Genomic DNA, 15,566 nt, shown 5'->3' with positions numbered 1-15,566 from the left:
CGTCCTGTAAACCAAGAGCGAGTCGGGATTATCCAAAGAACGACGGAGAGCGTCGGCCAACTGAAGAAGTCAAAATACCCATTAAATACAATATAACGTGTTTGATCATAGAATCTCCTTGTAACGTCTACGTGTGATCAATACGTGATTCACAAGTAGACGATGTCAACCCCGGCTAGAAGGAGACTTATGAGGGATTTTAAACGGTAAGTTGATGGTCAGAAAGGATCCGGTCAACGTTATTTTATCTTACCATAGCTAACCGGTAGCTATATGTTTAATACTATATTAACCTATCGATTCAACGATCTCCGCCTAAGATATGAAGCTTGCGCAAATGCTGTGCGTTGTATCGTGTTATTAAGATGCTGAAATATTAAGTGAAATAACACTAAATTGTGAAGACGCTTCGTCAGCAGCTGCTCGAGAGTTGCTAGCTAGCTGATACCGAATATGTGTCTCAGCTAGCTAACGTTAGCAGGGTAGAGTTACTCTTTACGACTGGTAGTTAACTCTATAAACTAACGCGGTTTAAAAGCCCGTGACTTGAGATTGGTTGGCCGGTTCATACAACACACATGTAATACTAGATGGATCGAAGGCCTTCTTCTCTATAACTCAAGGCTGCGGACAACGTTAACCAACATTATCTTTGTTTCCGTCGGTCCCCACTAAAGTAGGATCAGTTCACCCAAAGTAAGCGATTACAATCTTTTTTAGTTTGTTAGTTATCGTGTAACTGACTGTATTTGAGTTGTGCAGATTTAAATTAACAATTCCGTTTCGACCTTTGTCAGTGTTGCTATTTGTTTCGGGTCAAGAAGAGAAGAAGCGTGTCTCTGCGACACGATGCTCTGACGTGGACTCGATCATTATATTGAGCTATCAGCCATTACATTACATGTCATTTAGCAGACGCTTTTATCCAAAGCGACTTACAATAAGTGCATTTCAACCTACAGTATAAACTAAGAACAACAACCAGACGTTGAATCTAGGAGACAGTTCATCAGAGACATTTCCTTTCCTTTGCATTTGGCTTGGACTGAAGCTGCCACTGTGAGGAATGACCTTTAAAGTTTACAGCAGCTCATACAGCTTTTAATAAGATGCATTGTAGTTTGCAAGACATTACAATGCCGATTATCTACATAATGCATTGCTTAAATATTTTAGATGCAGATACTTATTTGCTAATGTGATTAATCTATTTGTGCAAAGGAAAATACTGAATTGCACTTTGCTAAAATACTAAAGATCACCAGGCTTAAATGGTACAAACAAATAATACACTTTTGTATTAATTCCATTTCCCCCTCAAACAGCTGTTTCTACTGCCAACTGTACTTAGTCTACATTTGGGAATTATTCACACACTAAGGAGATTGATTGAAAGCACATTAGTTATTTTTTACAAATGTAAACAGTATTATTAATACGCTGATATTTAAACCAAAATAGGATATTATTGGAGATAAATCAAGCAATTATTTGTCGACTCAAATGTTCAGCGCCACAACACAGCCCAAATAAAATAATCCTTTGTTTCATAGCCACATCTTTCAGCCAGTGTGGCGATTTGAATTGGGCTCATATAGGTTGTGGCTTGTTTTCAAGAGGAAAGCGGTAATTAAATTATGAAATGCACTGGTCTGGATGATTACATGTAGTTTCTGCTTGTGGAGTATGGTTTAGAAGTAAGAGCCCTTTGATTCACTCTTCTCGTCATGAAGGCTACAAGAGGACCCGCCAGCTGGGGTCAGCGGTGCTCCGTCTGAAAACAACATTATGGCGTGGAATGCAGTCATATTTGGGTAAGACATTGATGCACAGCCATAATCTACATGAACATATATTTTTTACCCAACTACAGATCTTAGAAATGTGTGAAATACTAAATGAATGATGACATAACTTTTTGTCTAATCTCACACTCGCAGCCCGGAAGGAACTCCCTTTGAGGATGGTGAGTACCTCTGTTGTGTTTTTCTTATTTTGTTTAAATAGGCACATTGCCACTGTATTGCATGTAACTATTCTTCCCTCTTTACCAGTCAAATGCCGTATTTAGAATATGTTTAAATGGATGAACGCATGTTTTCTTTTGTGTCTCCCGTTTTTGTCCCAGGTACATTTAAACTCATTGTAGAGTTCACAGAAGAATACCCCAACAAACCACCCACAGTACGATTCGTGTCAAAGATGTTTCATCCAAATGGTAGGATTATTATCTTCCGGCTTATTACAACGTTGCCCTTTATGTGAAGTGTTTAATTACCTTTGCATTGAAAATGCGGAAGGTTATGTTTTGATCGCCGTGTATTTATTTATTTATTTGTATGCGTGTTATTCACATAAGTAAAAAAGTATTAAACCGAATCGCATGAAATTTGGTGGCATGATTGGTTATTATCCGGGGACCATTTGATTAGATTTTGGGATCGATCGGGTCAAAGGTCAAGGTCATGAAAAGGTCAACATCTTCTTTTTACCATAGCGCGGCCAATTTCTATCCAATTGGCATGCAACTAATGCCAAAATGTTCATAATTCAATGCCCAATCTTGTCATATGCGAAGGTATGCGCTCTACCGAGTGCCCGTTCTAGTTGTGTTTTTGTGTGTATTTTTTTTCAGTCTATGCAGATGGGAGTATATGTTTGGACATCCTCCAGAATCGTTGGAGTCCAACATATGATGTGTCCTCTATTCTTACATCTATCCAGGTAGACTTTTTCAATAAACATATGTTATTAATTCATACACTTATTTATTTGTCCTTTTTTACCAAGAGTGGAAAAAAACAAGGGTGCTCAGTTAAAAAAAAAAAAAAAATAGAGAAAGCAAGCCCTATCTTTAACATTGAGAAACGCTAACCTTTATTGTCCCACATATTTGATTAACTAGTTAGTGACAAAATATGCATTTGGGAAGGCCTGTGTCTAAGTAGATGGATGCTGTGGATCTTCTCCCCCCAGTCCCTGCTTGATGAACCAAACCCCAACAGTCCAGCCAACAGCCAGGCAGCTCAGCTGTACCAGGAGAACAAGCGGGAATACGAGAAGCGAGTGTCAGCCATCGTAGAACAAAGCTGGAGAGACAGTTGACTTGACTATCGTGATGGCTGCTCTCTCCATCGTCAAGCTGTGTGTGCTGCAAGGTTTAGTGGAGAACCTCCTACTTTTTGGGCCCCCCATCTTTTTGATTTTAAGCTTTTATGCACTTTATTGTCAACTTCCCTTCATAGGATGTTTGTGGTTTTTGCCCTTCAAGAGTGATTTATTTTTTCTATTCAATCCCCCATTTTCCAGTCGGGTCCAGGGAAATGTGTTAAATCATGCCTTGATGTTTTGTCAATATGGACTTGTGGGCCATTACCCAAATATTCTGGTGTGTTCTTACATGCTGTAATAACTCCCCATGACTTTAGTTAAATGTCTTTGAGGGTGTGTGATTTAAGTCATGCGTCTTTGTTCTGTTGTGCTCTTTACCTTTTCGTTTGTCAGCGCCGACGTGGTCCATCCTACCGGCTCTCTGGAGAATGAGCAGCCCGAGCATCACGGGCTACAACTCAGGCATCTTTACACCGTGTCTTTTGCTGTGTTTTGAACTCTGTTACATGCATGGCAGAGAGTGTATTCACCTTCCTGTTCAGTACTCATGTATATAACAAACCTGCAACTGAATTTATGTACAGATTTTACACTGGTTGTCCCATCATTTTTTCAGCACTTGTAAATAAAAATGTCAAATCCATCTTCGTGAGAAGCTTTTTTTTGGAACTGCAAATTCAGTTCTTATTGATCTAGACTAAAAAAAAACAACGTTACTTTGCTTGATGGGGTTACAAATTAATCTGAGGCACTGACCATAATAAAAAAGTGGCAAATAATGGCACTAAACGAGATGGGATTTAAATCCTCGCTATAGCAACACAGGTAGAGGGAGCAAGTTATCCTGCAAACACACTCCACCAGTCATACAAATATTAGTGTAAAAACAACGGGTCTAAATGTGTTATACTATAATTACCACCTCTCGGTTATATGCTTCTGCCAACTATTCAACATGTCATTAGATTGTCATAATTAGCATGTCAGTGTGGCTCAAATGTATTTTTAAAAAGCTGAAGTGGAATATGACAGTCAAGGCAAAGTTGGTCCTATCTGGATATTACCGCCTCACCATTTGACCCGTCAACCAGTTAAGTTTCCATTTGCATCCATGTCTCCAAAACTAGGTGGCATGGAGCGGTCGCCCCGTAACCACACGGTAGCCGGTTCGGTCCCCGCTCTCCCCATCAGTTAGATGTTGAAGTGTCCTTGAGCAAGACACTGAACCCTCAGTTGCTCCCTGGTGGCTTCACTGCAGCCCACCGCTCCTTCATGTAACTCGGGATGGGCAACAAGCAGATTAGAATTTCCTCATGGGAATAAATAAGTGTACATTCAAATTGTCAGTCAAAACCTCCTTACATTTGTTATTTAGAAACGTTTTATTTGTGAAATGAAGTGAGCATATAAAAAGGAGTGGGAGATGTTGCATGCATGATGGAAACAAAAAGGGGATGTAAATTACATGCAGGGCGTACTGTACTGTGCTCATTCTTCACAAATAATCCCAACCAGGAGGCAGCCGTCTCGTTTCTCAGCCATACAGAAGTTACAAAAATAACTATTTACAACATTACTCAATTCTTTACTTTTTCTTCTCTCCTTTCTATTCAACGTTGTTGCCAGTAAATGGTAACAAAGACGAAACACGATATTTTCCCGCAACAAGTGTCCGTTGGGCGCCCGGCAGAGCGAGCTACCTGTTGTACGCCCGGTCCTTCTTGGCCCTCTCGAGAGCCTTGTCCATGGTCTTCTCGTTCTCCCCCCGACACTTGGGGCAGTACCACTTGCCTTTGGGCTTATGATGGAGCCCAACGCAGGAGAAGTGAAACCACTCGATGGGACATTCGTCGTTGTCGCAGCCAATCATCTCGCCGTAGGACACCTGCTCACACAGGCAGTACGTCGGCTCATCCGGGTCGATGGGCAGGTCCGGGGGCGACACTTCTCTCTCGGATTTCCCTTTGGACCTTTTCTTCTTCTTCGAAGACGTTTTAGCCCTCTTTTCCCGGGACGCCCCGACGCCTGCGTCCTCCGCGTGATCCGGACCCCCGTAGCTCTCACGAGTGTCGCCATTTTTCTGACGTCTTGAGCGTTTGCCTCCGGCCTTGTCTCCGGCAGCTGAGCTGGGGGTGACCTCGTCGCGCTTCTTTTCGTGGTGGCCCGTTTTGCCCGGAGTAGCGGCGGCCGATGACGGCGACGACGAGGACACCGTGGACGCGGCGGCGGTGGGCGTCGTGGAGGTCGCTGTGGGAACTTGACTCTCCGGGACTTCTTGAGAGGAAAGGAGAAGTTCAGAATGCCAGTCGATTTGTCGCGTTCGGTTCTCAACCAACTCCACCTGAAACAAAGACCGGTCAGAATTACTGTAGAGCTCTGCCTGCTTTCGTCTGGAGTCCACGTGGATGACTAAACCATTACAGAACTGAACCTAGAATTAAGACTATGACTTGTTTAGGCATAAAGTGGCAAGCTGCTCCTTTGATAAACCCTGACGTTGTGATGATTTTTTTGTATCTGGAAAGTTAATCTCGGCAGGAAACGTACATTTATTTTGCTTTATCGTGCACATCATTCTTCATTTGTAGAATGCAACAGCTGAAAAGCAAAAGGTTAGACATATTCCTTGTTTATCCAGTTATACATTCTGCTCCTTTTAGCAGGAACTATAAGAGTTGTTTTGTTGTATTTACTCGAGGTAGATTATCCGAGCACAAATCTTCCTGGAAACGCGCTTCTCCGTACTCACACAGTCGCACACACACAGACCTGGAAGCTCGCCATTGAGCTCTCTTAACGTACCATTTGACCGGCAATCTGGATCTTCTCATCTCCGAGCTCTTGACTACGAATCAGCGCTCTCTGAATGGATAACTGAAGCTTTCGCCTCTGAAGCGTGTCAGACTCCCGGCGATACCGTTCATAAGCATCGTCAAGCTCCTTCAGAACATCTGCCAAAGAATTAATCGACGGGGGGAATTAAAAAGGGATTAGGACGACTGAAATTAAACACAATCTCAAAAAGGTACACGCAAAATCTATTCTGTTACTTTACATTTTCCTCATTATGTGGTGTGGAGGGCGTTCTAGCCCGTGGATAATGAGTGAACCAACGGTCCAGATGGGCGAGCATGACATGAGACGACAGCAGTTTGAGCTGGTGAAACCAGAGTGTGGTTGTTGGGTTCAGATGCGTCAGTTCCACCAGCACTACCACATCATAGTTTGTGTTAAGTTTAGAAAGGAGACAAATCTGTCAAGATTAGTCTGCAGTCAGCGAAGAGGAAAAGTGAATCCTGTCTTGATCAAACTCTCCATGTGGACACGACGGGAGGCGACAGCGAATACTTTGGGTGATTGCAATGAGACTGGTGAGAGAGCAACGTGCTGTGGGTGTTGGGCTCGATCGGGTGGGAGCGGTTAAGAGCTACTGGGTTCAGACCTGCAGCTCGTGTGTAATTATACATTATAGCTACACGTCTACAATGTGCCATGTCATTTCTTAAATGTTCAGTTGGTACACTTGTTAAAGTACCTTATAATTGACTTGGTTTAGTGCAGGGGAAAAACATGAATCTATGGGTGCAAGTTTGATCTCCATATGTTTGGATTTGCATGCACATCTATAATGTACAATCACACAAGAAAACAATTATATTTCTGTCCATATCTGATCACTGCAAACCCACATGCAAAGCTCCTCTAGAAATCCTTCGTAGTCTGTGCAAAGTCTACCTACTAAATAGAGCTAGTATTTTCTCTCTGATAAGTACCTATTTACATGGTCCTTTCAAGGAAATATCCTAAGAAATAAAAGCCATACTAATATTTGTTTACAATGTTTGTCATTTTCAACTGAGGTATCTGTAAAGTAATTGTTTGACTATGTTACGATAGGATCTGTGCAATATAATTATCATTTAAATTTGATTTTCACAGGGATCCATACCAAACAAAAGATGTGTTCTTTTGCCTGTGGCATGCTGTGTTAGCCAGGACATCTTTGCAGCTCGACAATATGCAAATCAACATGGGATTCTCACATTTGGCCTTTAATAAATAACATTTTGAATAACTGTGAGTACTTTCTTTTTTACCTTGATACTTGGCATCAATTTCCTTCATGAGGGACACACTCCTCTGCAAGTCAAAGGGTAGAGACTCCACCAGGTCCAAATACTCCTCAACATAGTTCACAACAACGTGGCTCGGGTCGCCATTGGTCGGGTTCAACATTGCGGACCCCTTGTTGTTGAAGGGCACTCTGGCACCGGCACCTGTTCACAACAAATCATTATTAAAATATGTAATGTTGCTTTATAAGTGTCGTTTTCTTTGCAACTATTTCTTTAGGCACATCAAACTTCCCCGATATAAAAATCGTTGGACATTTACCATGATTTTAAGTATAAATCATTTGAAATCAGTCCGGAGCTACTCACTATAATTGTGAAAAGGGGGGAGGGGGCAACTGATCTGAAGTCAGCCATCCTAAAAAGCGCCTGCTACGTGTCCTAGAAATCTGCTAACAGAGAGCTCACGAGTCCGGGAGGAAACACAGATCTGTTCCAGAAGGCGGACAACACGTTGCCGTTCGTTACTCTAAGTGACTATAATTATGAGAGCACCCCAGGGTGACGGAGAAGACATCCGCGCTAAACACGGTTCGCATAACATTGCTGTTGCTAGGCGAGGCAGCTAACGGCAGGAACCCTCTGGTAACTGATAAACACGTTAAACAGCCACATGAACGTGGCGTCAACCACCGACACGTCCACCGACAGAGGATTGTGCCTGATTCTAGTCGTGCTCATTCACGCGGACGAACTTTTCCCCTTTTGAAAATTTGACGTTTGCCAACTCGAAAAAAAAATGTGACTTTGCAGAACAAAATAAGATTTGCATCAGTGAAATTAATCGCTCACTGACAGCGCTGAAAGTTTAAACAACCGACACCCAACCGTGAACGTGTCAACACAAAGATGGTCCGAACCAGTGTGAACAACAACAGGCACTTCATTCACACATCGTCAACAACCAGCTGCTAACTTAGCGTGCACCCACAAGCTGCCGTCACGCAAACCACGACCCACATTATAACGATCAGCACTCATTTGGACACTTTAAGCGGTTTTATTTATATCACGTTCGCCTGAATGTAACTCTTAGCCAAATTAGCTACCGTTAGCTTTTAACGCTTAACGTTAGTTCACGATTCACATGAGATGCAATGCGAAAACAACCATTTAACGAAGCAGTTACTAGACGCCTCTGATAGGTTGCTAGGCGACTTTGCAGGTGAACTCACCTGAGTGGGTAATAGACGCTTGTGTTCTGTTACAAACGGTCACCGCTCCGTGAAGCGGTAGTCGTTGTTGTTGCTCCGCTAGGTCGTGTGCAGAGTTGACCACTGGTGTAACGGTAGAGCGGGTCCTCCTACTCACCCAATGGCAACTCATGTTAGCTGTTCGATAAAGTGCCTGAACAAAAATGTTTCGTCTGGGCGCAAGTCCTTGAATAATATAATAACATAATTCGGCTATGCTTCAAACATTGGTTTAAGAATATTTTAGCATCGCGAATTCTATTACACCATGATACATACATATCGGGACTACCCTTGTCTTGGCAGTAATACACATAACGCTGTCTCCAATTCAACATTGACCGACTGTAGCAACAAAGGCACTTTTCCACGACGGCTTTCAAAAACTCATTCAGAAAGTCACTCAAACAAATTCATATTTATTTATATAAATTCAAACAGGTTTCTGGTTTACAGTGGCCCTATTTATCTCACCATCCTAGTCTCTTTGGTGGGTTGTGAAAAATGATGCTACCTTAGCATGTTTGGTAAATGCATTCAGCATTACTTACCAAATAGAAATGGAACAGTATTTGTTGGTTTTCTGACGGGGTTCATTTAATACAACTGAAACAAAAAGTCATTTTTCTGCACCAGAATTTGAGCGTCCTCATATTTTCATTCAAATGTATCTTGAAGCACACCCATATCCTACATTAGCAGTTTTTAACAATGCCAAATTGACTATGTATGTGTATAGATTTTAAAACACCAATTTTTTATTTCAGCTTTCAAATAGCTTCTTGAAGGCGGATCCAATCTCCTCGATCATGTCCGATGTGGTGGTGGACCTGCCATGTCGCTGGAAGGCTTGGCTGTTGCACTGTCTCGTGAGAGAACAAGCCCCGAATGCTGCAACCATCGATGGATTTACACTGGAGGACAACAAATGAAGTTTAGGAAACTCTTGATTAAACATCTATACAATTTAATAACATAGTGAACACCCCCAAAATACATTCATTTAATTATCACATACAACAAGGTAAAGCGGCATACGACTACAATAAAAAGCCTGGAACTATTTGCTTTGCATTGTGTTCGAAAAATGACCATATCAGAATGTGGATAATCCAGTCGAACTAAACCTTTTCAGATCAGACCGACAATTCATTTTTTTAAGAGGATAGATTACGGAAGAAAGTTTTTTTTCTAATTTGATTTGATGAATGGGTGCTAAATGTGTTTTTAATCATAAAAAAAGATGTGCTTTTAAAACGGTGACTCACTACGATTAAACAAATGCAGCTAGTGTTGTCTTCACCTTCTCCTCATACCAGCTGCAGAGGCAGCATGGGCCCAGTGTGCCAACACGCCAAGCGATCCAGATAGAAGATCACCCTGTCCACCACATCTTCTCCCACTGCCCTCAATACTACAGGAGATCACTAGAAACAAGAATCACGACATCACAGTCACTCGACAAAATAAGAGCTCTTAAGTTTCTCAGGATTCATATCCCAAGTAGAAATGTACACAAAGTGGAAAAAAGGGTAAATAATTGGCTGTGGAAGTTTATTATACTAACCCATGCTGCCGTCTGTGATGAGATCATGTTCTCCTTTGAGCACCACAGTCAGGTTGCCCATGGCTACACTGAGCTGCATGATGCTGCGGTGATGGTCACTGATGTCCATGGGCTCATGGTGCTGAGACAACACACACACAGAAAAGGCAAAAAGACACACACCCCCACACACATTAACACACAGGATGATACGTTATATGCCATCACCTTAGTGACCAGATCACCTTTACAGAAAGACCCACCAGTGCCTCATACAGTCGAGTAAACTCCATGAAGTTAGGTGTGAGGATGGCCTTCGGGTACCCATGGATAACAGATGGTTGCTGTGTAACTAGCCATAATCCGTCCTGTTTAAAAAAGAATCAAACGACAAACGCACTCAGTGACTTGTTTTCAGCTTTGTCAATAACATCCCATCTGTTCAACAGCAGGAACTTACTGCGTCAATGACTATCGGGATATCTCTCACTTTAGACCTCTCTATCACCTCCTAAAAGAGAAAACAGAAGGTTATCTAGAGATAACATGTTAATTATACATCATACCCAAGTCATTATGGTCCAATGTTGTCTTTAGTTTCATCAGTCTAATACAAGTCGGGCTGCCATTCGGTGTCAATTTAGCAGCAGTGCACATGTGCCTCTTTTCAGATAGTTGAATCATCAGCATGAGATCTTTCTCTTTGACACTCCCACTAAGCCATGTTTGCTGGGAATTCAATTTAAATTTCAACCATAAACTGTGTTGTGTGCAGCTTAAATTCATCACAGCTTTTTATACAATTGCAAAACAAATTATAATTCTTGTTCACTTTTGTGGTCATGCACCAGCAGTGAGCCGCTGAGAGCCGTTGAGTTGTGAGTGCAATGGGGAGTGAATGTATTCCACGTGCCTTGACTGTTTTCAGTATTGCGTCTTCTCTCCCCAGACCCGGTCCCACCACCAGGCTGTGAAGTCTTGGGAGCCATTTTTCTATCTCTTCCACTGCGTTGGGACTGTCCCTTGAAACACACACACACACACACAGATATAGATACATCCGCATGAGACGTGTCTGAAGCCACACATTATGAAAAGTTCCACCTTGTTAATGCTCTCCAAAAATTTACTTTTGTTATGCGTTGCGCATAAATCGTAGTTTTCATTTATGAAATGTTTTATGAATCTCACACACACACACACACACACACACACACACACACACACACACACACACACACACACACACACACACACACACACACACACACACACACACACACACACACACACACACACACACACACACATCATACTTCCTTGATACTATGAACAAAACCTACAAATTAATTGTGTCCTGTCAGATGATAACTGGTCCATGTGGAACTGTACTTACAGAACCGGATGAACTATGAGCTCAGGGCTGTATGATTTGATTACGGTTGCAGCATCTTTGGTGCAGAACACATGAGACAAGTCAGCCCCCTGGAAACAAGACAAAAGGCACAATCACTGCACCCAAACTTAAAAAACGTAAATTCAGACTGGACAACATTAATGAGAAATCTGTCACAAGCACGGTCAGAATTACTGCTTACCACTTTCAACGCTGAGATGGCGGCAAAGTACGGAGCGCCAGTATAGCTTTAGGGTGTGGAGATGAAAACATTAAGGCAAACGTTCTGTCGAACACATTAAATTCTTCTTAGGTGAGTGATGTTTGTATGGAGGGGACATTGTGACATACTCTTGACATCCTCCAATGATCCCGATACGTCCGTCTTGTCCCTTGTGCTTTTTGGATGTCAGTGGAGGCACTAGGTTCTTTACCAACGCGAGCATGTCATCATCCATGCCCGTGTGTGACGTCGACCCCAAACTGTAGTAGCGTTCAAACACTGAGGGAATAAACAAAAAAAGGGACCGTTTTAAAGTGCGGGATGCTCGCTTGGCTCGAGTCGGTGTCGAATCTACGTTTTTACCACGCACACAAGATGACAACAGTTTGGCAACAAAACTACAACAAAAAACATTATATGCACTGTGAATTTAAAAAACAACGAAGTAAAGAGAAACGGTGTCCTGTAATGACAGCTCCATCACTGAGCCGCCTGTAACTACACCCTCAACGCTGCACATGACACCGAAACTAATACCTAATCCCTTGGGATCTGGGTTCCCCACTTGATTCTGTTGGGTGCAACAGTCTGTCGGGGGTGACGGGCGCCTGAGACGACTGGACTGGCCACGTGTGCGTGACGGGGAGGCACTGGAGAGCGTGGGAGCGTGGGCAGGCGCAGCGGTTTTGGAGGGAGGTGCCGCAGAGCCGGGTCTGGCCGAGGAGATGCCCGAGAACATCTGACCGAGCATCTGAAGCATCTGCAGCTCCCTGGCGTGTTCGGCTTCCCTGCGCCGGTCTTCTGCCTGCAAGCGCTGCTCCTCCATCCGGTAGAAGCCGTCCTCGGCCTGGGCGCTCTGCTCCAGGAACTGCTCCATCAGTTTCTCCATGGGGAAGTTAGCGCGCCGCTTCCTTGGCCGCTTGGGCGTTCTGGTCGACAGATTAATGGCCGACTGGCTGCTGTTGTGCGGCCTTACTGGAGTGCCTGAGGTGGAGACGGGTGAGACATTGTGATGCAAATCTTGAGCTTCATATAATTAAATCACTGTGGCTTCAGACATTATAACAACATCCATTAAACACAGGAGAAGCAATGAACATGGACAATGAGGGAGGACTCACTGTTATTGCCGACTGTCACTTTAACTGGAATAGAAATGGGAACAGTTGGGTATTCCAGCTTCACTTCAGTCTCTGCAGGATAGGGACACTCCCCGGTGCTCTCCGAGTATGCATCCTGAGCATCTTCTCCATCCTCCTCCAGGCCATCCACGGCCTCCTCTCCTCCCGCCCCGCTGTCTATGAACTCCTGGGGATCAAGGGCGGGCCGGTTGCTCAAAATCCCCTCCATGACGTCATAAAACTTGCAAATCTTGTGATACTGTCCGTTGTTGCGCAGATTACCTTCCTTTGCTAACAAATACTGTCTCTTGAGGCTTTTGATCCGCACCCTGCATTGCTCCGGCGTCCTCTCGAAGCCCATTGCCGCCAGCCTGCGGGATACGTCGCGGTACACGAAGCTGTTGCGGAAGTTTCCATCCAGCGCCACCTGGATGTCCTGCTCCCCCCAGATGTTCAACAAGGTTCTCGTCTCCACGTCCGACCACAAGAAGCCCCGCGTTGTGTTCGCTTGCATAGCGGGTCCAAGAGGGCGCGCTTCGAGAGCAATCGGCACCACAAGGAGTTGAACGGAGATGTTGACACTGCGGATTATAATGGACGTCTGGTCTGGATCTTTGCTCTTAGCTGCATCAAAGCCGCAGGGAAGCGATTTCCCAAACAGCAATAACTGGCCATTTCGGTATCTTAGAAGGACAAGTGGGGACACTGATGAGTGTTTTTAACCTGGGAACCAAGACGGTATATTGTACAGATATACTATTTGCATGCTAGCTACAGCCCAGACGTCTGTGTTTATCATTTACGTCGTTAAGAAAATGCGTATCTTCGTACTTTTGATTAACTGACCGGGGATCTGTGTTACCAGCCCCTTACAACCGTTGACTTCGTTGGCGGGATTTCAAAACTGACCTCTGATCAGTAGTCTGAGGGCACCTTGCTCTTCGTCAATGCTCGGTGTCTGCGGGGTCCTAGAGCCCACCAAACATCCAACTGGGATTTAACATATCAACTCCAGCAGCAGCAGTGTAGCTTAGCTAGCGTTATAGCGACCAATGCAATACAATGTGACACGGTTTACTTCACTTTACCTTTCTCGTTCAAACAGACCATTGTGGCAACAATTGACAGAGCAACTGTGAAACAGCAAAAGACCAGCATCTGAATCTCTTGCGGCATGTTGTCACGAGTCTTCCACCCCCGTGTTGATCACAGTTCTTCTTACCTAAACTGGAGCTGCGTTTCAACGCTGAAAGCTGTACCCAAATTGTCCTAGACACGAGGCGCATTGACCCGGTGAACCAGGACAGGAAGAACGAGTTGATGGTGCCTTTACAGGCGCCTCGGACAATCCTAGATCGGTTAGATTAAAATCACCAGAGCAGCCAAAGCGGAAGTAGTTTGAAGCTGCACTTCTCCCGGTTGGCGCTCCACCAAATCAATACAATATATTATGTTACCCTTAATAAATTCAAACACGCTGCCGAACGCGTAGATCAGGCACGTGCAGACATTTTGGGGGGCAGGTGCTCAAACCAAAAAAAAGGGCACCCATCGGCAAAATGATTTTTCTATTGATCACTGTAACTTGAAGTTAAGTAATTGGTTGCTAGCAACACCTGAACACATTGTGTCGTGAGAAGACATGAGAGCTGAACAAAATGACATTTTTTATATTAACATTACAATTTGTTTTTATTTACAAAATGATAGGAGCGAAAAATGCCTTATGATAAACAACTTTACTAACCTCGACTACTTGGGAAATGTGGGGAAATGCCGGGAAATATTAAACCTCTGTAAAAATGTTATAAAGCCTCAGTCCGATATTTCCGGGCATGATCTCACTCTCGGTTAGTAAGTAGTTATTACAAGGGTTTTTTTTTTTGATAGCCGAGTAAAGTATATTTATTTAATGTAAGTTTGGACCACTATTACATTTTACAGCGGGATCCCTGAAGTCGACAACTTGAGGCAGAGGTGATTCAGAGACTCTGCAAGTTGTTAGGTATCGAAAAGACACGCACTGATGGCTACCACCCCAAATCAGACGGTATGGTGGAACGTTATCACCAGTTTTGACTAGTTTTGACCATGTTAAGAAAAGGTGATCATATGTCTTTCAAGCCATCAGGGGCCACATAAAATGATGTGGCGGGCTGGATTTGGCCCGCGGGCCTTGTGTTTGACACCTGTTTCAGACAGAACTATCAGTTGCACCCAGAAAGACTCCTCTTAATGGTATTACTCTGCAGGGCATTTAGACACACCTCTGTTTATATATATTAGAAAAGGAAAGGAAGGGAACAATTCATTATTTTTTTAAAGAAAACATAGAAAAAAGTCAAGTTATTTTAAAATTCACTCATCAGAGATAAACCTAGAGGGCAACTACAAAAAAAGAGATGACTTCTCGCTGCATGTCGGGGGTTTTAGTGAAGCGTTTTAATAAAGGGACCCCTGGAGATCTGAACCGAGTTTCATTTTTCATCCGCTACGTCGGCCCAACTGCTAACTGTGCTACGGGAATTTTATACAGATTTTGAGTGAATAAATGGATTAATCTATTAGAACAAATTAAAAATGTGAAAATACAATGTTGTGCATTTGGCCTTCACTCTCGGAGAAAGATGGAGAGAGCTTTTATTGACAGTAATGAATTATTCAACTTTTTTAAAAAACTATGAGGCATGATGAGACATAAGCAGGAAGGAGGAGGAGGAGGAGGAGGACCTGACAACATCCACAGTTCAGTCTCAGGCTCCCTGCAGTGGGCTTAGCCTCAGAGGATACGATGAAACCACACCTGCACCGACTTATCTGTGCTGCTCTGCTGGACACAAACA

At 43.4% G+C, this 15,566-nt stretch overlaps 3 protein-coding genes across 8 annotated transcripts; 1 reads left to right on the top strand and 2 right to left on the bottom strand.

Moving 5' to 3' along the window:
* The first annotated feature begins 32 nt into the window (after positions 1-32).
* ube2al (ubiquitin conjugating enzyme E2 A, like) lies at positions 33-3,754 on the top strand. 2 transcript variants are annotated; one of them, XR_008833424.1, is made up of 7 exons: positions 33-206; positions 1,734-1,814; positions 1,941-1,966; positions 2,129-2,218; positions 2,636-2,724; positions 2,977-3,158; positions 3,505-3,754. XR_008833424.1 is itself a non-coding variant. In XM_056428834.1 (6 exons), exons 1-6 carry the CDS (start codon positions 163-165, stop codon positions 3,103-3,105), a joined length of 459 nt encoding a protein of 152 aa, XP_056284809.1. In that variant the 5' UTR covers positions 33-162; the 3' UTR covers positions 3,106-3,754. The 2 variants fall into 2 exon arrangements, 1 of the variants encoding a protein (XP_056284809.1); XM_056428834.1 differs by having other exon boundaries at positions 2,977-3,754.
* A 739-nt stretch (positions 3,755-4,493) lies between these two features.
* Positions 4,494-8,501, bottom strand: ing1 (inhibitor of growth family, member 1). Its single transcript, XM_056429555.1, has 4 exons — positions 8,420-8,501; positions 7,209-7,388; positions 5,914-6,062; positions 4,494-5,452 (listed from the first exon to the last, which is right to left on the bottom strand). Exons 2-4 carry the CDS (start codon positions 7,345-7,347, stop codon positions 4,808-4,810), a joined length of 933 nt encoding a protein of 310 aa, XP_056285530.1. The 5' UTR covers positions 7,348-7,388; positions 8,420-8,501; the 3' UTR covers positions 4,494-4,807.
* A 334-nt stretch (positions 8,502-8,835) lies between these two features.
* naxd (NAD(P)HX dehydratase) lies at positions 8,836-14,104 on the bottom strand. Of its 5 annotated transcripts, XM_056428762.1 has the most exons (13): positions 13,812-14,056; positions 13,633-13,691; positions 12,724-13,304; positions 12,140-12,586; positions 11,731-11,881; positions 11,582-11,627; positions 11,380-11,468; positions 10,897-11,005; positions 10,444-10,494; positions 10,247-10,351; positions 10,005-10,125; positions 9,741-9,864; positions 8,836-9,351 (listed from the first exon to the last, which is right to left on the bottom strand). In XM_056428762.1, the coding sequence occupies exons 3-13, from the start codon at positions 13,235-13,237 to the stop codon at positions 9,201-9,203; spliced, it is 1,908 nt and encodes a 635-aa protein (XP_056284737.1). In that variant the 5' UTR covers positions 13,238-13,304; positions 13,633-13,691; positions 13,812-14,056; the 3' UTR covers positions 8,836-9,200. The 5 variants fall into 5 exon arrangements, with proteins under 5 accessions (XP_056284737.1, XP_056284730.1, XP_056284747.1 ...); XM_056428755.1 differs by having other exon boundaries at positions 12,724-13,691; XM_056428772.1 differs by lacking the exon at positions 13,633-13,691 and having other exon boundaries at positions 13,946-14,033.
* Positions 14,105-15,566: the final 1,462 nt, after the last annotated feature.

The sequence above is a fragment of the Pseudoliparis swirei genome, chromosome 2 (assembly GCF_029220125.1).
Source record: "Pseudoliparis swirei isolate HS2019 ecotype Mariana Trench chromosome 2, NWPU_hadal_v1, whole genome shotgun sequence".
Lineage (NCBI taxonomy): Eukaryota > Metazoa > Chordata > Actinopteri > Perciformes > Liparidae > Pseudoliparis > Pseudoliparis swirei.
Note: the sequence above shows the minus strand (reverse complement) of the source record. Positions and strands in the feature narration are given on the sequence as shown.